Here is a 22335-nt window from a genome sequence, read left to right on the forward strand (position 1 = left end):
TGACATCCTTGCATATTGTGTCGGCTGAGATTTCGAAGTCCGAATGCTGTTTAAGAAAAGGATCCAGCTATAAACGGAACGAAACAGCTCGTTTCGCCCCATCGGCCGTACTAACCCAGATGCAGCAGAGTACCAGAATATGCTGTTGCAGCGGCAGAGAGAGGGGAAAACACTTTCAAGCTAGTCTGTCAGTGACGGCCACAGCCATGTCGCAGACCACACATCACACAAGATTTAACTCAGCAGCAAAACGCTTCCGATTATTACAACAACAAGCAGGTACTAGTATGTACAAGCATCGACATGAAAACACTCTCCATCCGAAAAACTGCAACTTACAACAAGCGGACCTACAAAGGCGCATGACGAACACCACATCTCAAAGCACAGCAAAAAAAGGAAACAGCTCTTCCTACATTCCGAAAACGACTCCGCAGCCGACGAACACCACTCACGAACAGGCTACATACAGTTAGCAAGTCCTCTCCATCACAGCGACGCTACTACCAGCAAGCTTAAATATACGTCCCTCTAGGGAACCTACTCCTATGCAGTTAGCAGTTGGAGGTCGCCCTCGGTCTTCTCATGGCTCGGCGCGAGCATATCTCCTCCCACGTTATTGTTTCGACGACCTGACAAGTCTCAAGCATCAAATGATTGGGCAACAACAGATTTCTGGTGTAAATGCAAGTCAAGGAGGGCAAGAACTTACGAGTTACAGCTTCTTGGTGTCCCCGGATTTCGGCAGCTGTAGTTGATACAGCGGTTAGGGGTTGCACGAGATGATAGACTCACTGGTTCACACCTAGGCCGGGCTCCAACACATGTTAGTTCAGCTACCAACAACTCATCAGCATCATGTCCCATCTTCGTCGAAAAAGCTAGAGTAACAGCTAGAGATGGTATCATCCCGTCGAAAAAGCTAGAGTAACAGCTAGAGATGGTATCATCCCGTCGATGGTAAACGGAAATAGTGAAGTCACTGCGGTCTCGTGACGCATAATCGAGCCTTCCCAGGGTTAAGAAGTGATTCCGACATTATCCAACCCTGACATACAACGAAAAGGAATGTGGTTAGTCATGTACCGAGGGTTTCAATCAACCGGCTTGTCACAATTATGTCTAGTAGTTGGGAGTGCTAGATAGTAGATAGCACACTTATCACAAAGAGAAGGAGCGTTACCTGTTCTTTTGCTTTCTTCCTGAATGTTCCGTAAGACGACGACACAATTTTGCAAGACTCTGCGATGTGTGCCAGGAAATCCATGTTCCGTGGGTGCGGGTTCCCATAGTGATCTGATCGATTGGAGCTCATCCTCTTCCGTTCATGTGATACATTGATGAAATGCAGCAACACATGGGCCTGTAAAGCAGTATCATTATCAGGACGTAGGACAATTAGGGACCACAAACACACCTAAAAGCCAAAATAATTGCAATGCAAACAGCTGCTTACATGGAAAGCAGCTTTGAGAATGTCATCTGGCTTTGCTTGGTCCTTGAGTAACGCGTATACTTTATCCTTCGTTGGGTTATATGTTACCATGTATCGCTCATCCTACAATTAAGATAGGAAGTATTAGCCATACCAAAAGAAGTAATGCAGGAAATATACTGGTAGTGGCCACTGGCCAGGGAGCTGGAGGATGTACCTCAAACAAAGGCCTTGTGGCAACAAATGAAACAGGTTCTTGAAATGCTTCTCCAAATCGTGATCCTGAAAGAAAGTATCAGACTGTAAAAAAAACATTCCATGTACAACGAAAGGACCAGAGTCAGAAGAAACCATAGTGCAAACCTATTGAAACTGGCTCATGCCGCCAAGGATGAATAAATATTGTCTCCTGCGAGTTTCCTTCCTTCAACGAAGGAACATACCCTGTACCATGAAAGGTTGGAGAATCAGGTACTACATAAAATTGCAATTAAGACAGAAGATGCATCTAAAAGAGACCACAATTAGAACTTCCAGAGACTCTAAAAGTCCCATATGGCAGTTTCGAGCTCAATACTGTGAGTGCAAGGATAGAAGAGAATATGTCCAACCTATTGTGCTGACACACACCAAAAGTTCATGTTTTCACCATGGTTATGGATTCATGAAAAGGATCTTGGTACCGGTCAAATCTTTTCTAAAGCCTTTTGAATTGTTACTTTGCTATGCCTAATACTGTATTTGGCTTCGCTTTAGTAAGCCTTCCACAAATATAAGTGCCGCTTTACTAGTCACATTAATATAACTGATAAAGATCAGTGGTTTGTCCATATAAACAATTCTAGAAGTATGTTTGCTTTTTCTGGAACAATTCAAAGCATAATATCTAAAACAATCAAAGCAGAAATCTGTGATTTACCTGTCTTAATAAAGGAATCCACTGCAACAGTAAACCTTGCCCTGTTTAGGGTATTCAGCACAACAGACCTCACCTGGTAAGAAACTCAGTATCAACATATGACTTGCAGAGGGAACAACAAGACCCAAGAAATAAAGTATTGAAGTGAACCTCATGATATGAACTCAGGAGATATCCACATGATAGCAGGGCAAATGAAGTCACCAACGATGGGTTCCGCTTTGTGATAAAGATGCTCAAACCAGTGCCCAGCTTCATGTGAAATCATCAACAAAATAATGTCAGAATTGCTGCTAAATTAAGTGAGCAGATGATATCATGTACTCATACAACCAAAAGCTCAGGTCACACCATCAAATTATGCGAGTAAATCAGCCAACTCAGTTGCATGCCTGATTAATGTGCCACTTGCCCAAAAAGTTCAAGGAAACATGTTAATAATTACCAGATCTGCAATGTTCCCGACGGATTCGCCTTTAGCGGTCACATCTCCAATATTTTCTCCTCTTGCATATGCCTTATAGATTGGGGTGCGAGTTGACGTCGACGTAACAGCAGCAACATTCTAAAAATGTTGCATGAAAAAACAGAAGTTCTTCATCAATACTTTCAAAACAGTGTCGAGTATATGTACTTCAAATCCAATTACTGCAACTTTGAACAACTAGCGAGGACAGACCTTTACAACATTTGCAACGCAAGCCATAGGTAAGAAAAACTGAGGGAAGGCTGCAGTAGCTAACTCTATCCCAGCACCTATCTCCAGCAAGAGATCACTAGAAAAGCGGAGCTACAGAAAATTTCAGTTTCAGTTAGTCGTGCACATGGGACCAAGAAATTGGAAATAAAGTACGGTAGATAACTAGATGGTAAAAAAATGTAAACATGCTTTAAAATGTTTTACCTGCTTTAGGTCATTGTCAAACTTCTTTCCTTGTCGCGCAAAAAGCATTTTTCCAACACGTCCAGCACCGTCCTGGAGCAGGACCACAATCACAACTATATGATTAGAATAAATAATACATGTTTGATTTCTAATGACAAGAAGCAAAGAAGAGCATATCAGCCAAACAGAAGATATTGCTATCAGATGACAAGAAGCAAAGAAGAGCATATCGGCCAACAGAAGATATTGCTATCAGATGACCAATAACTCTAGAAGGATAAAACTTCAGGTTCATGAAGTTTATCGCAAAAAACTATTCTACTCCCTCTGATCAAAATTAATTGACGCATACTTACTAAAGTTGTAGTAAGTGTGCGTCAATTAATATGGATCGGAGGGAGTAATAAATTTCTGATTTGTCTTATAATGAATCAGCAGAAAGGTATGATGACCTGAACAAATAGATTCTTGAACAGACATGATTTGTTTACCTTGAGGATCCAGTTGATAGCAATGGCACCTGGTGTAACCTTGCTTTGAGAGACTCCAACGGAGCTCAGCAAGGTTCTTGTTGTGAACACACCCATTGCTCCACCAAAAAAATGCTGAACAGCGAACAAATCTTTGCATGATACATATGAATCAAGACAGTGAATACTGAACACAAGTTCTAAACTGTACCTTGAGAGCTCTCCAGGTCATGTATGGGACGTATGAAGGAGTAACACTGTCTGGAAACCCTTCAGGCACAACATAAGATCTTACGAACGCCATTATTTCCTGCAGCCATAGTGTGTAATGGTGTTATTTAGTATTCTAAACGCTCTTATATTAGTTTACAAAGGGAGTACTTTATTAGAGATAGAACATAAATGTGGAGTGATTTCAACTCTCCACGCAGCACTTTAATCTTCACATAATAGTGTAGAATCCTCTATTCAATAGTTGAAAACAACTGCTGCACAACTTAACTCCAAAATGAATTCCATTAATCCCGTTTTTTTCTCTAAAAAGGACGAGAATAAAGTGAAGAAGACAACTTCCACAGGTTAAAAAGAACTTTCAGTCAGCAAGCAACTTAATCTGGCATGTGTAGTCCACTGCAATATTAAATTTCCTACAAACTACCTTAATCCCAACTAAAAATTGACGGTGAAAACAATACTACTTTGGACTAAATTTTACTTTGTACTACAGGAACAAAGTCATAGTCCTGGAAGTACGACACAATTTACTCTCCCGGTTTCACCTAAATAAAACAAAACTGCCTCGAAAGTATCGAGTCAGTACACTCCGAAGAATTACAGAAAACATATCTACATTGTGCAGCTGCACAAATAATCTACAATTCGCAGATGGCTACGCCTCGCGTACACCAAATCGCCGAAAATCCACAGCCAATTCCCCCAAATCAAACCGGAAACCTAACGCATATCCACCAGACCACCAAAACACAACCAACAGCAGCAAACACGACGGGACGCCGCAATTCCACCAAAACAGCTCACCTCGGCGGGCGGGAGCGGCGACTGGAGCGGCACGGCCCGGACGGAGGCCCCGAGGGGGACGGCGGACCCGCCCCTGCCCCGGCCCTTGCCCTTGCCCTTCCCGGGGGCCGCATCCACCACGTACTTCCACCGCCGCCCCTCCACCTCCTCGAGGCACAGGAAGCCCTCGAGCGCGGGCGCGGGCGCCTCCAGGGCCGCGGGCGCGACGGCCTCGGCGATCGTGGAGGTCCGCACGGCCTCGCGCACCAGCCGCGCGTCGGGCGGCGGCGGCGGCGCCTGCACCGCGACGGCCTGCGCCGCGGCGGTCCGCTTGATCCCCACCGCCGGCGCCATGGGCCGCTGCGCGGAGGGCGAGCGCGGGGCGCTGCTTAGTCAGATGGTTGTCGCGACGGGCACACAGGACAGGACAGGACAGGAGGGCTGGGCGAGGCGAGGCGAGGCAGAGTAGTTGGAGAGAGAAAAGGGAGGGCGGAGGGTTATATTGGCGGAGCCGCGGAAATGCCAAGATGGAGGTGAGAGACCGGACAGCGGAGAGAGAAAAGGTTTTATAGACCGGAGGAAGTCTCTCCTGGCTCCGCTACGGGCACTAGCGCCGTGCACCCACTTTACTTGTTGCCCTTCACGGCGGGGCAGCCGGGTCCCGGCGGCCGGAACATGGTGGTCCGGCGTGGCGCCGGATGCGCGAACTGCTACGGGCATACGGTTGACAACCAGTTGTCTTATACATAATGACTGTTCGCGGGGTAGGGTTGTCTGCGACATCCACACGTCAATAGTTATTGGAAGTCTATGCCGGAAAGATGGTTGGGATATGCCGATGTGGTTATCCAGTTGCGTCATTAAAAACATGAACTGCAGCATGGTATATATCAACGGTTGAAAACACAATTTCTTGCACGCAATGAATATTTATGGATGGTAGGTTGTTACTGTGATCCAAACGTCAGTGATTGTTGCAAATTTATGGGAAAGAGGTGATCGGCGCATGCTAGCTTGCTGGTCTAGCCTGACACCGAAAATGTGAACGCTACAGACACGCGAGAAGTTGAAACACCGCTATCTTTACACATAATGATTGCTCCGCGGGATGGTGTTTTATCTATGATCCATATGTTGGTATTGGAAGTTCATGAGGGAGAGATTATCGGCTTATGTCCACATGATGGGTAGTGTGGCAACAAAAATGCGAGCCGCTACGGACATTGAGAGTTAACACGATAATGCACGCAATGCTTGTTTGTGAGATCCCTGCGCCGGTGGTTGCCAAACGTTTACGAGAGAGAGAGATGAGCAGTGCACACCAACAGGGTCGTCTAGTGTGACGCCAAAGATGAAAGTTGAAACACCATAATCTTACACACAACGACTATATTTATGTGTAGGGATGTTTTCGGATTCACACGCAAGTGGTTAATGAAACGCCGCTATCTTACACGCAATGACTGTTTGTGGGGTAGGGTTGCTTGTAAGATCCATATGTCTGTGGTTTATCGAAAGTTTAAGAGAGAGAGAGAGAGAGAGAGAGAGGGGGGGGGGGGGTTGACTAGTGCATGCCAACATGATGGTCTAGTGTGACATTAAAGATGAAAGTTGAAACGCCACTATCTTACACACAATAACGGGAATTATGAGGTAGGAGTGTTTTTGGGATTCACGCGTGAGTGACTATTAAAAATTTATGAGGAAGAGATAGGAGGTGCATGCATGTCAATGTGATGGCTCGGTGTGGCATCAGAGACACGAGCTGCCATGGACACAAATAGGAGAAAAACAATGGTGTAATCTAGGATAGTTCATGCGGATCAATGTATTTTGTCACGGACCTATATATCCAAGATAAGAAAGAAAGCCTAGCGATTAAGCATCGGCTTTCTATTCCATCTAGCGACATGTACTCATTTTCTTGTATGAGCCATTTGATTTGTGGTTGCACCCTTTCCAAGTCGAACTTAGGCTTTCCACCGTTTCAGACTCCGGAACCCTAGCAGGGCGACAACATGCGCCAGCTGAAGGCGAGTTTGATGCTCGATCGTGCGCGGCAAGTATTGGTAGGAGTTCCTGCCATGCATCGGCAAAGTGTACAGTTTCGTGCTTTTGAAGTTTGTCAAAAAATTATTATAATATTGATTATTATTATGGTTTTGCTTCAATCGAGGATTGGTAAACGAAAATACCGTGCATACGGTGCCATGATCCGTTCAATGTCTGACATCAATATGAATCACTGTGCGTGCGACCTTTTTCAGTACGACTTACGTACGATGCTTTTTTTTAGGGTGACTTACGTACGATGCTTACTTGGATGGCTGCGAGCCCAGGTAACCGATCAATGAATGGCTCCAATTGTTTGTCATATGAAAATCATACAGGAGATGTCGTACGTGTGATAGTGCTCATGACTAAAAACGAGACAATTTAAGTACAGGGGTTGTCGTACATGTACCATCGTTCGTTGGTAAATCATATACTCCCTTCGTCTGGAGATTTTAGTTTTAGATACAATCATTTTTATTCATTTATTCGACAAATATTTTCGGGTATGAGAATTTTTTATTGTAGAATTAGTGATTTTTTCACTCATAAGAATTAGTGGATTTTTTTCTCGGGGTGGATAATCCTGGTTGGGAGTGTACTGCGCCGGGCGGGGGACGGCGGAGACTGGAGGCGTGTGGCCGGTCCATGGGCTCAGATATTTCGGGGGGCGCGTGGCTTCTCTCCCCGCGCCGCGCCGCGCCGGTGGGCCAGCGGAATCAGAGCCCCGTGCGGTGGCGTTAAGTACGAGGTGGGGGACGCGCCGTCGAAGTGGCAGCGAGCGGCTGTAGCATGCACGTACGCCTCTGCTCTCCACTCCACTCCGTTCCGTTCGTACACCTACAGGCCACAGGGCTGTGCCCGCCCGCGCCGCGTCCCAGCGCAATGCGGCGCGGCGGTGGAGTTTTCCTCCATGAGATCACCGGGAAAACGTCACCACACAAGCGCGACGTGTCACGCACAGCGACCGGCCGGAGGGTAAAACACGTGCGAGGCGCGCGCGTCGCCCACGGTGACTCCCGTTTTCACGTGCCCGGGACATGTGTAAATCGCGGCCGCCGACCGCGCCCACGAACCTCGACACAGCCTCCTCGGGATCGCGCGGTGCCAGGCGCTTTCTGAACCCGCTCCGGCGTCACCCTCGTCCGTTCCGCCGCTACCGGACGGAGAGCTGGCGCCCGCCCGCCGCGCGCGTGAGCTGAAGAGCGGTGGACGGCCGAGCGGCCGCGCAGGTGGCGCGCCCCGGGCGGCGCTGGTGGGCCGGCGGGCGCCGTGTGGCCGCGCGACGGACTGACGGCCGCGGGGGCCGCCAGTTGTGCCGTCGGCCCGCGTCCAAGTGTCGGGCTGCATGTTTTTTTTCTTTTCACAGCGCGGCGGCCGCGGCCTGCGCGGTTTGGCACCGCCCGGCGGTTGGCCGCTCGTACGAATACGTAGAAAGAGACTCGGTTGCCGTCTCATGGAGTACAGTGTTGAATGTTTCCCTTTTCCTTTTCCTTTTTTTTTGCTCTGAAAATATTTGAACGCTGCCGCTCGATCACGAGGAGGCATGAGAGATGGAAAACAAGTGAAGGTTACGTGCAAGAATTATTATTTTTGCTTCTCCGGCCGAATAATTTGACTTGCACGCAGGGCCGGTGAAGTTTGGTGGTCGCCGGCCACGGTTAGGTCGTTCGGTTTCACCGATCGAACGACGCTGGATGGGGTGTTGGAACAAGCAAGTCGTGTAGCGGCTGCTCAGGCGCAGGAATGCCACTCATTCAAGCGGCATGGTCAAAGCGTTTTTCAGGTTTCGCGCGCCATGTTGCCCAGCACATTTCGCGTGACCTCGGAGCGCTGATCCGTGGCGCCACTGCCCACGCACGGCTTCGGTGTCCTCCTGACGGGGCTGACCACGACGGAGAGAAAAACTTGTGTCTGTTGGTTGGCGATGCGCGGGACTATCTAGCCGGCCGGGTCACTCAGATCGTCAGGCGGGACAGATATTTTTCTTCTTCTAGCATCAAAGACTAATCGAAACCAAAGATGTACGTAGTACTTCCTCCGTTCGTAAATATTTGTCTTTCTAAAGATTTTAAAAAGTGACTACATACGAAGCAAAATAAATAAATTTGCGGTCTAAAATATGTCTATATACATCCGCATGTGGTAGTCTATTTAAAATCTCTAAAAAGACAAATATTTAGGAACGGAGGCAGAGAGTACTTCGTTATCTTCCTTGGGTCACGTCGTGCTAATCACAAGGAACTTGTTGCATCATTGCATACACCAGACGAGCTCGACGACGCCTTTCGCCGAGGCTTGTTATCGGACCGTTTCATGACAGATCGTCTTTGTTTTCTTTTCCCACCGCGCGCGCATGCATCCTCGGGTTGAACGATGCAAGCAATGCGGAGAGAGGCATGGAAATATCGCGCCCGGCCGTGCCTTGAGCTCTTTGTCCCGGCATCCGTCTCGTGTACGCCGTCCGTTAGTTGCCGACCCCCCGTTGAATCGCAGCGCCCACAAAACATGAAGCAAGGCGGTCAATCCGTTCAACTATGATCTTTTAATATGCAGGGTAAAGTACGTAGCAGATTAATCACTGGATTCTACTACTAATATGTAACGATCTGTCACTGGTGCTGATTTACCGGCGTGAGCAGTCAATTCTGTCAGCTCGGCGGCGCACAACAACGCCAAAATGCGCCGCTCATCGCATCCCTCTCTGACACACCTGCACGCATAAAAACAATTCTGCCCGCGGACTGCGGCCCAAGCAGCGACAAAGACGGGGCGTGCGTGCCCCCGCACCGCACCTGAAAGATTCAAGTGAGCATGTCTGTTTTGTCGACGCATATGCACGCCGCGCACTCGTCGATCCCGACACCTCTAGAGCTGGCCTCACGACTCGTCGATTCGGAACTCGAAACGCATCGTCTAGCTCCCCTGCCTGTCCGATCGACGTTATTTTACGCACCACGCGTGCGCCAGATGCTGGCCTCGTGTCGAGGTCGAGCAGACGCGGCAGAGACCGGCGAAAAGGCCCGGGTTAGTTTAGTCTAGTTTATTACACGTAGAAGAATTATTTTAGCGTGCCAGGCCGAGCAAGAGTCGATGGATCGTTGAGGTTCCGGGAGTAGCTGGCCAACACCCGAGCGCCTCCACCTGCATGCATGAACCACGTGTCCTGCAGCCGCGAGAGGGCCGTCTCGAGACTTCTCCCGCCCCCTCACGATTATTGCCTGCGCGCCGATCATATGATGCTCTTGTCTTTCACCTCACGCTGAGGGCGACCCGTACGCGTGCGCCTCTAGCTTTCGTCGCCATGACAGATGCATGGCGTGGCGAGTTACGCACTGGAGATACAAGGCAAATTATGCATGTACGTGCTCGGCGACGTCTGCATACATACAAGAGACGAGACGGACGTACGCAGACGCAGGGGATCATACTTTGCTTTGGCCCAGACACGTCCGTGTGGATTGGCGAGCGCATGAACGCACGTAACCATGGTAGAGAAACTTTGCAGTCCTCATAGTAGCTTTGGCACGACGGATCGGTGAGCATCAATGATATATGGCCTGCCTCGCATATAAAGGACATAATAAAGGAAAAAATATAAGGACCCTCTTATCTGGGACGGTTAGCTGCGAGAGGTGTCATTTGTGAACGTTTTGATGACATTTTTGGTTGTCTGTAGGGTGGCAGTATTTTTCAGAACGACATTATATTTTCTGAGAGGGTGATAGTTTTGAGCTTTCATCCTAAAAATGTTATGTCGTTAGAAAGAAATTGTCACCCCCTAACAACTAAAACTGCCAACAAAAACGTTCAAGCTGCCACCTTTTCCTAACGAACGGTCATCAAATAAGATTTCCGAACTACAAAGTGATTTCGCTTTTTAATGGATTTTCTGATAACGGTGATAAGTGCTGGCTGCACAGTCAGTCGTTTGCACTGTACAGTCCGTTGAGCTGTGGTTGCGTACATAATGAGACATATTGAATGCATGCCAAACTTTCTTCATATATAGTACCACCTTTATATTTTAGTGATCTAAACGCTTTTATATTTCTTTACGGAGGAAGTAGTTACTTGTAATCTTGTATGAAGTGCGGAAGCATCATTTGAGTGTGAAAAGGCCACAAAGCGCGCGGGAAAATCGGAACGATCGAGGAGACTCGTCAGTGCGCGAGTCTTCTTCTCTCTCCTTTTCTCGGACAGAAAAAAGTGCAGACCACAGGGTGAGAGGAGACTCGAAGGCGTTATCTGTCTAGCTAAGTGGGAAGAATCGCATCTGGGCGGTGGAAAATGGAAAGAGACTACAAAGCTAGGTGCTGCTTTGCTGTCACGAACTCTCCAGCGTAGAAGCTTTGAGAGGCTCGTAGCGATTCAATCAGAAACAGGAGAAACGAATGCTTTTTTCAGTGAGGAAGCAACCTCAACTTACAAGAAGAAAAATGTTCGCGAAATAAAATAAAAAAGTCCACACATTCAATTTTTTATTTTGCAAAAATAAAAACAATGTTAGCGAACTCAGAAAATGTTCAAAAGTTCCAAAAAATTCATGAAATTAAAAACATGAATTTAAAATGGAAAAGGCGAAAAATGGAAAAAAAAGATATAAATAACAAGCGAAAAAACACTAAAAGAAAACACAGGAGAAGGGAAAAGCAGGAAAGGGGGGGGTCTTGCTAGTTGGGTTGGCCCAATCGTACACAGGGGCATGCATTACCTCGCTATCCATCGACCCATGCGGCAAATAGGATTCAGCTTGCCCAACATACATTCTTACCCATATGTGCTGTATGGTCGAGTAACGGCGATCCCACCAAGCTTGGGAGCACCTAAACAGTGGGTACCCATGCAGGGGATCCCAGGGAGGCTCCGAACAGACGCGCATGGTGCGCCCAACCGCCATCATGTGTGAAGCGTTGGGTGTAGCGGCGGGAACATCATTTTTTCCCTTATTTTTGCATGTATTTTTTTTATTTTTTTGTTTTTCTCGCGTGAATCATACAGTGCGAAAAAACATGACCAGACTTCTCAAAAGTGAAAAGCATAATTGTGCTTCATGAAAAAAGCACAACTGCGCTTTGGTATGAAGCTTATATGTGCTTCCCATAGCTCTGCTTTCCGAAAAGCGAAAAGCATAGCCTTCCGCGAGAAGCACAATAGTGTGCATGAGATCTAATTTTAAAAATCCCGACAAGAAAAACGCAACATGGAAAACAGTTTGTGACTTGTTCGGAAGATAAACATTTTCAAAAAATTAATGAACGAAAAAGCACAAAACTCTCATATTGCAGCAAGTATCACACCTGCATTGCGCCACTTGTCACTTTGATAGGAGGTGGGAGTGAACTTTGCAACAGGTACCCTCTACCTAGTGATTTCGAACAAGCTTTATGAACAAGTTTTAAATGTCATGCACATTTTTTGAACGATATAAAATATATTTTTAATCACTCAATTTTTTAACATTGTATAAATATTTTAAATGCTGAAAATATTTTTGAAAAGAATGATTTCTATTTTTTCAAATCACATACCATTGTTTGAATGGTGTGAATATTTTTCACGTCGTATAATCTTTTAGAAAAGTAATCACGAACATGTTTCTAAGATGCGTGAGCATTTTTAGAAAAGTCATGTACATTTCTCTGGCTGCTATCATCATTTCTTTGGTTACACGAATATTGTTCTATGTTGCATACGCGTGAAGCGTTTTCATATTGAAGGAAATATCATTCCATTTGAAAGCAAATAACAACAATAAAACAAAAGTATAAATTAAAACATGCGTTGGAGCTCATCCCCGTGCCGGCTCGGCCCATTTATCACTGACCTCGCCTATATCTGGCCTTCAGCGAGTCCAGCTTCGAGCGAGATGGGCCGGCCACCCTCGTGGGAGGTCACAGCCTCCTTTAATGTTCTTTTTAGTTTTTTAGTTTTCTATTTTCTTAATTAGGTTTTTTATCTTTTGTTTATACTTTCAAATATTATACGTATATATATTACAAAAAACACTCTAAAAATGCCGAACACATATTTCAAAATGTTTAACAAGTATTTAAAAAATATTAATCAAGTATTCGGACAATGTTGAACTTGTATAGAAAAATTGTTGATAATGTATTACAAAAATGATTATTATTTTCTGACCATGTATAAAAAATATGAATCAATCATTTGAAAAAATGTTGATCAAGTATTTTAAAAATTATAATCAAACATTTTGGAAAAGCCAAATGTGTATAAAAAATGTTGACCATGTATTTAAAAAATGCTGAAGAAATTTGATCATGTATATAAAGATGTTAATCAAGAATTTCAAAAAAGAACAAGTGTTTCACTAATGTTAATCAAGCGTTTGAAAAATGTTAAATGTGTATGAAAAAAATGTTGACCATGTACTAAAAAATGTTAGTCTAATTGTTAAAAACAGTTAATCAAGCAGTTTTAAAAATTCTTGATCAAGCATTCAAAAAACAATATTAATGTTGTATATAAAAAATATTAATCAATTATTTAAAAATGTTTAAATGTGTATAGAGAAAATGTTGATCATGTATTAAAAATGTTAAATTAGTATTGGAAAAATGTTAAACATGTGTTAAAAATGTTGTTCGCATGAAAAACACAGAATGAATACCAAAAGAAACAAAAAAAACCAAAAAAATGAAAGACGAAAAAGAAACAAAATAAGCCAAAGAAAAACAAAAAAACAATGAAACTGAAGAAACAAATTCGAAAATAATGAATAAACCTGAGAAAGAAAAAGTTAAACAAACAAAATAAAATTAAATACCGCAAAGAAAACTAAATAAAACAAAAAAAAACGGTGGCAAGAATTGGCTCTTTTACCTTAAATAAAGGAAGTCGAGCCCTAGAGTTCATCACGAACCAAACCTGGTGGCTTGGCTAGCATCGCTAGCTCCTATCTTTTTTTTCTTTGAGATAAACAACGCTCTTCATTCTAAATCATAATGTCCCAACCCCAGTTTTGTTCCCTTTTTCTTGATTTTTTCTTTTATTAAGTAGGCTTGTTCAGTTGCTACCCAAGACACAGAAACCTTTGATAACCCATAAGTATAGGGGATCGCAACAGTTTTTGATAAGTAAGAGTGTCGAACCCAACGAGGAGCTAAAGGCAGAACAAACATTTCCTCAAGTTCTATCGACCCCCGATACAACTCTACGCACGCTTGATGTTCGCTTTACCTAGAACAACTATGAAACTAGAATTACTTTGTAGGTGTTGTTGGATAGGTTTGCAAGATAATAAAGAGCACATAAATAAAAAGTAGGAGCTGTTTAGATAAAGACACAACTAAGTTAGTTTTAGTAAATAGCTTTTTGTTACAAGAAAGTTTTTTGTCCCTAGACAATCGATAACTAGACCGGTAATCATTATTGCAATTTTATTTGAGGGAGAGGTATAAGCTAACATACTTTCTCTACTTGGATCATATGCACTTATAATTGGAACTCTATCAAGCATCTGCAACTACTAAAGATCATTAAGGTAAAACCCAACCATAGCATTAAAGTATCAAGTCCTCTTTATCCCATACGCAAACAACCTACTTACTCGGGTCTGTGCTTCTGTCACTCACGCCACCCATCATAAGCAAATCATGAACATATTGCAAACTCTACATCGGGAATCCCTCACGCTTGCGTGACACGGAGAGCACCATAGGACAACACCAATAATAAAACATGCAACTCAAACCAATCACGATCATCAAATAACCCATAGGACAAAACAGATCTACTCAAACATTATAAGATAGCCATACATGATTGGGAAATAATATATAGCGTTGAGCACCATGTTTAAGTAGAGATTACAGCGGCTAAAAGAGAGGTTACACCGCTGCATAGAGGGGGGAAGAGTTGGTGATGATGGCGGTGAAGTTGTTGGTGAAGATTGCGGTGATGATGATGGTCCCCGGTGGCACTCCGGTGCCACCGGAAGCGAGGGGGAGAGAGCCCCCCTTCTTCTTTTTCTTCCTTGACCTCCTCCCTAGATGGGAGAAGGGTTTCCCCTCTGGTCCTTGGTCTCCATGGCGTGGGAGGGGCGAGAGCCCCTCCGAGATTGGATCCGTCTCTCTGTCTCTCTCTGTTTATGCGTTCTCAGATTCTTCCCTTTCACCGTTTCTTATATTTTCGGAGATCCGTAACTCCGATTCGGCTGAAATTTTAACACGATATCTATCCGGATATTAGCTTTCTTGCGGCGAAAGAATGGCATCAACCGCCTTACGGGGTGGCCACGAGGGTCAGGGGCGCGGCCCCTGCCTCGTGGCCCCCTCGGGCATCGTCTCGCGTGGATTTTTCTTCCCAAAAATCATATATATTCCAAAAAAATCTCCGCTAGTTTTTATCCCGTTTGGACTCCGTTTGATATGGATATTCTGCGAAACAAAAAACATGCAACAAACAGGAACTGGCACTGGGCACTGGATCAATATGTTAGTCTCAAAAATAGTATAAAAAGTTGCCAAAAATATATGAAAGTTGTAGAATATTGGCATGGAACAATCAAAAATTATAGATACGACGGAGACGTATCAACTTTCAACGAGAGATCCTTCCAACTTGCTTAATGCGAGATATAGTCATTTTTTGAGAAATCTCGCCACTTTATTATATAACAGCAATGTTCATAGGTACACGACGTTGGTCATGGGGGACTCCCAACCAAACATGCCGCCCTACCCCTAAGTTACAAGAGAACTTGGTGAGATTATGAGCCTCGAAATTGTCATTTCTACGCTCAAAAACAAAAACAACCAATGTGAAAAAACTTCTACGATGCATTATTTCATGTACTATAGCCGAATGCAGACCTCCTGTTCCTTCGTTTATATCTTGAACCACTCCTTTGCAATCCGAGGCAATCAACATGCTTGTGACCTGAAGATCCCCTGCAAGAGCTAGAGCCTCCTTGCACGCCAAAGTCTCAAGAATTGTGGGATCGGTTATGCCATGGAAAACAGCCGCCGACGAACCCAAATATAATCCTGTGTGGTCTCGACACACCACTGAGACTGCCCCGCCGCGTCGGTGACGCCCAACGGCTCCGTCAACGTTGATCTTTGCAACACCAACCGGTGTCGCAAGCCAGCTTCTTGCCCCTCCCCACGGAGCCACTGCTTGTGCAGGCCGATCGTTAGGCCAATCGTTAGGCTTCTCCAGTTACTGCAGCTCGTTAAGAAATGAGGTTACAAACGATGAAGTGTGCATTGGTGATTGAAAGATACCCTCGTGAATCGCCTTCCGTCTTGCATACCATACCGCCCACAAAGTCACCACCATCATTGTGAACGACTTCCGATCAAGATCATCATTCAGCCGAAACAACCAGTTCTTAGCGCTGGTCTCATCAATCTCCGCCATTTTTGCCACCAGGCAAGGGTCGAAAAGTGCCCAAGTGCAGCATGCCGATGTACATGACACCAGAGCGTGATGCCATGAATCGGGAGACCCGCACAGCGGACAAGCGTCTCGTGTTGCCATGTTCCTTTTGCTCAAAACGTCCGTAGTTGGGAGAGAATGACGGGCTAGGCGCCAAAGGAACACTCTGACCTTTGATGGCACCGTCAGCGACCAAAGTGAGGACCAGTCCCGCTCCTCCCTGTCATTGCTTGAGGACCTGCTTTTTCCTTCAAGCCAGTTTTCCCAGGTGATTTTAGTTTTGATCATAAACTTGTAAGACGAGCTAACAGTAAAAAGTCCCTTCTTCTCCGGGTACCATGCCCAAAAATCCTCTATATTGCTCGTGCATATCGGGATCCGCAAAATCGCTTCTGCATCAGTTGGCAAGAACAATGCTCTGACCAGGTTTGCATTCCATGCACATGTTGCTGGAAGGAGTAGCTCCGAAACAAGCTGAGGCGGGTCTTGGACCAAAGACATAATCAGTCGCAGTGATCCCTCCTTGGGTATCCAATTATGATCCCAAATTCTCGTAGTCTGACCATTGCCGATCCTCCTGATTATGCCATGTTTCAGGATGTCTCGCCCCTCTAGGATAGCTCGCCAAATCTGCGATGGACGTGAACCCAATTCTGCCATGAGAAACTCCGTGTTTGGGAAGTAGGAAGCCTTGAGAATCCCTGCGCTCAATGATGATGGATCATGCAGCACTCTCCACGCCTGTCTGGCTAACAACGCTAGATTAAACAGTTCAAGATCTCCGAATCCCAAACCTCCCAAATACTTTGGCCTCGTCATTACCTCCCATGACAGCCAAGCCGGTTTCCGTTGTCCCTCCTTGTAACCCCACCAGAACTTGCGAATGATAGCGTTTATATGTTCACATAAACCTCTGGGAAGCTTGAAACATGACGTAGAATAAACCGGGATATCTTGCGCAACCGATTTGATTAGTACCTCCTTGCCCCCAGCAGACAAGCACTTGCCCATCCAACCTTTCACCTTGTCCCACACCCGTTCGCTCAAGTGTTTGAAAGTGCCCTTTTTTGAATGTCCAACATCTGTGGGCATACCAAGATATCTGTCACTCAAGGACTCATTAGGAACCTGGAGACACCCCTTCACTGCATCTCTAACGATCCGTGGGCATCCTTTGCTGAAGAAAATACATGACTTGTCCATGTTAATCCGTTGACCCGAGGCCATGCGATAAGTATCCAAAAGGTGTGACACTTCTTCTGCTCCATCAACACTCGCCTTGAAAAACAGCAGGCTATCATCCGTGAATAAAAGGTGGTTCACCGACGGAGCCGATGTTGCCACCTTGATGCCGCTGAGCTGGGATGATCCATTATGAGATTTTAACAGGCGCGAAGGCCCTCTGCTGCCAACAAGAAAATGTATGGAGAGATGGGGTCTCCCTGACGAATACCTATGGATGGTGAAAACTCTTCTGATTTGCTCCCATTAAACATAACTGAAAAAGAAACTGTTCTGACCATGTTCATGACAATGGAAACCCATGGCGCTGCAAAACCCAATTTCCTCATGATAGCTTCCAGATAGTTCCACTCCACTCGATCATATGCCTTCATCATGTCGAGCTTTAACGCACAATAATTATTGTTCTTCGACTTGTTCCTCTTCATAAAGTGCAAACACTCATAGGCTGAGATTATGTTATCAGTTATAAGCCGGCTAGGCACAAAAGCTGACTGCTCTTCAGAAATAACCTCAGGGAGTATTATCTTCAACCGATTAGCTAGAACCTTTGAAGCTATCTTGTAAAATACATTGCATAAGCTAATCGGTCGGAATTGAGATAGAAGAGTTGGTTTTGATACCTTAGGGAATAATACCAAAACAGTGTCATTAACACACTCCGGGATTTCTTCTCCTTGGACTATACTCAGAACATCATGTGTGACCGCGCCGCCACAAATGTCCCAGTGCCTCTGGAAGAAGTGCGCCGGGAACCCGTCCGGCACTGGGGCCTTGGTCGGGAACATCTGAAAAAGTGCCTTCTTAACTTCTTCTTCCTTGTAAGGCGCCATTAGAGTCTCGTTCATCGCTGCCGTCACCTTTGAGGGGACATGTTGAAGCACGTCATCTAAACCCTCCACCCCCTCCGAGGTGTATAAGGCTTTATAGAAGTCTAATGCCATCTGTTGCATCTCCGATAAATCCTCCGTGAGCTGACCATCTTGCTTGTGTAACGATTTTATCAAATTCTTACGACGTCTGTTTAAAGCTCGAAGGTGGAAAAGTGTGTATTTCTATCCCCCTCCGACAGCCACGCTACCCTTGATCTTTGGTGCCACATTATTTCTTCCTGAAGATATAGTTCGATCAATCGATCATTTGTTTTGATCTCAACATGACTCGGTGCAGTCCTCGCTGGATCACTTCTGAGTCGCTCTAGGTCTCTCTCTAGCCTCCTTATTTCTGACTTTACACTCCCAAAAGTTGACTTGCTCCACTCGCCCAAATTATTAGACAAGGATTGCAAGTTTGCTCGGACTTCTGCCACTATAAGATTAGGGCCGTTCGCCTCCCATGCACGCTGGACGGTCGGGATGAGCTCGGGATGTGTGTCCCACATGCACTCATACCTAAACTGTTTTTCTTGCTTCCCTCGCTCCGGTGGAGCCAGCATTAGATTTATAGGAGAGTGGTCAGAGGTCACGGCTGTGAGATGATCAACCGCTGCTAGGGGGAACCGAGCGCACCACTCGGGCGTGCCCAATGCCCTGTCGAGCCTGACTCTTGTATATGATCCACCAGACACCTTCTTTTCGAACGTCCACTTGCAGCCCTGGTAGCCAAGGTCAATTAGACCACACACATCGACTGCATCACGAAAACCTTGAATCTGGGTTTGACTTCTCTGGCTGATTCCCTCGTGCTCATCATAGCGGAGAACCTCGTTGAAGTCTCCAATGCACACCCACGGCATATTGTGGAGGGCTGCCAGGTTTTTCATTGTGTCCCACGTTCTATAACGGAGATGTGTTTGTGCCTCTGCGTAGAAACACGAGAGCCTCCAAGGGTCCCCTCCCATGTCTGAGATCTTCACATCAATATGATACTACGAATAGCCCAAAATCTCGATCTTTATTTCATTATTCCAATACAAAGCTAAACCACCACTCCTACCAGTGGAACCAATAGCAAAAGATGAATCAAAACCTAAAGTACTTGATAAACTTTCAGTTCTATCCTGGCCAATCTGAGTTTCCACGATACAAAGTACTCTAGGGGCAAACTTTAACACGATTTCTCGTAGCTCTTGAACTGCCGGGGCGTTGCCTAGTCCCCTACAGTTCTAGCTAAGACAACTCATTGGGCTCAGCGGTCCTCCGCCGGGGAGGCCGCCGCTTTGGCATCAAGAATTTTCAGACCCGCTGAGTTCTTCCTCCCGCTCGAGATCGGCACCTTCTCTGACTGCTGCGAGAGTCTCAAACGTTTTGGGTCTTGTTTCGGTGGTGGGCTAAGAGGCAGACCTGCAGCCCCACCGCTGTTCCTCTCCACCGGCACAATATGAAGGCTCGAGCCAACCGCCTCTATAGCTAGTGCACCCACTACCTCTTCAGGCGTCCTCTTGCGACTTGCGTCATTGTCCTCCATATCAGTATCCTCACCCTCCTTCTCGCCTCATCCTGCACTTTCGGACCTGAGCTGCCTCCTCCCTCTTTGCCCCTAGTTCTTTGCCCATTGTTGCGACGTCTAGTGCCCCATGCCGTAGTGGCAGGTGCCCTGAGGTTTTTGAAAACCAGAGCAGAGGGAGGGTGAACACCATCACCATGTTCCTTGAATTTGTGGCCCATCATACCACACACCTGGCACCAATCTGGGAGTCGCTCATATTTCACCGCAAAGATCTCTCTCTGGCCACCCCGGACTATAGAAGTCACTTTCTTCAACTGCTGACGGACATCAATACGAATTCTCACTCTATAGAAATTGCCCTCAAAGTCAAAGGATGAAGGCTCGGACTCCACAAACTCGCCAATCTTTGCTACTAGGGCTTTAACCTTTCCATGGTAAGCGATCGGTAGGTCAAGGATTCTTGCCCAGATCTCGAACTTGAACAACTCAATCGATGAGGGCTTGGAGTATCCATCATAAGGAACAATGATCACCGGGTGACCCTCAAAGTGCCACGGCCCCCCTTGTGTTACTCTTTCCCAATCACCTAGGCACTCAAACTGCATAATGAACAAGTTCTCTTCTAGGGTTTTTATCTTGACCCTCCTTGCAAGATCCCATGCTGATCACATGTTGCGAAAGAACCAGTAGGTGCTGAAGTTTTTGTCGATATGAACATGGACCAGGGTCATCCACCTGAGATCCTCTTCTGGTGGCGCGTCATCCTCCTCGAACACGACGTCATCTAGGTCATCCTCTTTCAATGCAAGTTCCTCCATGAGGTCCTCGAGCTTCCCCTTCCCCTTGCTCTCGGACGCACCCGGAGCACCGTGCTTCGCCATCTACAGAAGAGGCAGATCCAATCTCGCAGCTTCGGCGCTGCCAAAACCCTAACACCTCCGACCCATCCAGCCTCCCACCAAGGCCGGGAAGCAGTACCAGACCACCCCTTAGTCAGCCCAAGTGGGAGAGGTCAGACGATCGGCGGTGGAGGACGAAGTTTACTCTACGTCGCTTGAGGCTGCGAGAGGAAAACGAACCCTAGCGAGAGGGAAAGAGTGGGAGAAACACCGACTATCCGGCTACATGCGAGATATAGTCGTGGTGCCTCGCTACAAGGTACAAACCCCTCCTGGGGGAAGTCCCTAGTTGCCAAGCAAACGTTCATAGGCGCTCCCTTGGGCTGGCCCACGAGGAATGTACACATGACTCAGGTTTTGACTATAGCGATATGTTGACCCTAAAGAAAGAATATAGCGATTTGTTTTCCCTGTAGGGACCGATTTTCTTCTCGCAACACTATAGCGACTGATTTTCTCGATAGAAACACTGTAGCGATCAGTTTTCTTATTGAAGCTGCCAATATTTATTAGTTTATAAATAAACTTTGAAGTGGGAAATATTTTTTGAAATACCTTTTTTTAACACATGAACTTTTGTTAGAATTGTCGAATAGTTTAGAAAATGCAAACATTTGTTGAATTTGCGAGGAAAAAGTGAAAATGGAAACGTTTTTTAAAAGTCTGAATAGTTTTGGAAAAAGAAAGTTTTTTAAAATCCCTAAACATACTTTTGAAAATGCATTTTTTTTTATTTTTGAGAATAAAATGAGAACAAGTTGAAATTCTGAACAAGTTTTGAAAAATATGAACATTTTCTGAAAAATGTCAAACATTTTAATAAAATGCGATTATTTTTAAAAAATTCCAATATTTGTAAAAAATTAACTTTTTTGGAAAAATAAAGAAAACTTGAAGAAAAAACATAGAAACAAAAAGGACAAAAAACAAAAAAAAGAGGAAAAGAAAAACCTTAAATAAATCCAGTAAAGAAAAAAATTTCAAGAACTTTCTAGAAGGTCCTCAAAACCGGTTGGCCTGCCTATCATGCCCTTTGCTAAGCCCGCACAATTGGATGCAGTGAGCACGAATTTCTGGCACATTTTTTCCGTGACATTGGATCTTTGTGGTGAGGAAGTGACAAGACGATCATCAGAGTGCTTGAAGGAGAGGACTCTCCAGAGGAGATAAACGTACGTTCATTGTTTTGATTCCCAAGAGTCCATCCAATTTCATACAATTTCGGCCTATAAGCCTTTGCAACGTGATCAATAAGACTGCCTCAAAGGTTGTAGCTAATAGACTGGAACTTATTCTCCTTGAGGTAATCTCAGAAGAGCAGTCAACTTTTGTACCTGGACGTCTTATTACAAATAATTTTATCACGGGTGAGGGAGTCCTGAATTAGGGGGTCTCCGGACAGTCGGACTATATCCTTTGGCCGGACTGTTGGACTATGAAGATATAAGATTGAAGACTTCGTCCCGTGTCCGGATGGGACTCTCCTTGGCGTGGAAGGCAAGCTAGGCAATACGGATATGTAAATCTCCTCCCTTGTAACCGACTCTGTGTAACCCTAGCCCCCTCCGATGTCTATATAAACCGGAGGGTTTAGTCTGTAGGACAACATACAATCATACCAT

The 22335-nt window shown here is 45.5% G+C and overlaps 2 protein-coding genes across 3 annotated transcripts; both read right to left on the minus strand.

Annotated features, from left to right (window-relative positions):
• Window positions 1-233: 233 nt before the first annotated feature.
• On the minus strand, window positions 234-5273 carry LOC125545568 (protein root UVB sensitive 6). Of its 2 annotated transcripts, none has more exons than XM_048709564.2 (14): window positions 4749-5273; window positions 3922-4020; window positions 3732-3845; window positions 3259-3330; window positions 3034-3144; window positions 2800-2919; window positions 2505-2606; window positions 2355-2427; window positions 1799-1879; window positions 1653-1717; window positions 1457-1558; window positions 1184-1363; window positions 713-1048; window positions 234-605 (listed from the first exon to the last, which is right to left on the minus strand). In XM_048709564.2, the coding sequence occupies exons 1-13, from the start codon at window positions 5079-5081 to the stop codon at window positions 980-982; spliced, it is 1521 nt and encodes a 506-aa protein (XP_048565521.1). In that variant the 5' UTR covers window positions 5082-5273; the 3' UTR covers window positions 234-605; window positions 713-979. The 2 variants fall into 2 exon arrangements, with proteins under 2 accessions (XP_048565521.1, XP_048565520.1); XM_048709563.2 differs by having other exon boundaries at window positions 234-632.
• A 13177-nt stretch (window positions 5274-18450) lies between these two features.
• LOC147980921 (uncharacterized) lies at window positions 18451-19188 on the minus strand. Its single transcript, XM_087515798.1, has one exon. The coding sequence runs from the start codon at window positions 19186-19188 to the stop codon at window positions 18451-18453; it is 738 nt and encodes a 245-aa protein (XP_087371924.1).
• Window positions 19189-22335: the final 3147 nt, after the last annotated feature.

Source organism: Triticum urartu, chromosome 3A, assembly GCF_056163025.1.
Source record: "Triticum urartu cultivar PI428250 chromosome 3A, HENAU_Tu73, whole genome shotgun sequence".
Lineage (NCBI taxonomy): Eukaryota > Viridiplantae > Streptophyta > Magnoliopsida > Poales > Poaceae > Triticum > Triticum urartu.

Excerpts from the sequence above, each read along its gene's own strand:
- LOC147980921 (XM_087515798.1), bottom strand. The coding sequence starts at position 19,188 with ATGAAAAACCTGGCAGCCCTCCACAATATGCCGTGGGTGTGCATTGGA.
- LOC125545568 (XM_048709564.2), bottom strand. The coding sequence starts at position 5,081 with ATGGCGCCGGCGGTGGGGATCAAGCGGACCGCCGCGGCGCAGGCCGTC. Across the intron at positions 4,021-4,748 it reads CGCCGCTCCCGCCCGCCGAG|GAAATAATGGCGTTCGTAAG; the intron begins GTGAGCTGTTTT and ends CTATGGCTGCAG. Across the intron at positions 2,920-3,033 it reads GCGTTGCAAATGTTGTAAAG|AATGTTGCTGCTGTTACGTC; the intron begins GTCTGTCCTCGC and ends CAACATTTTTAG.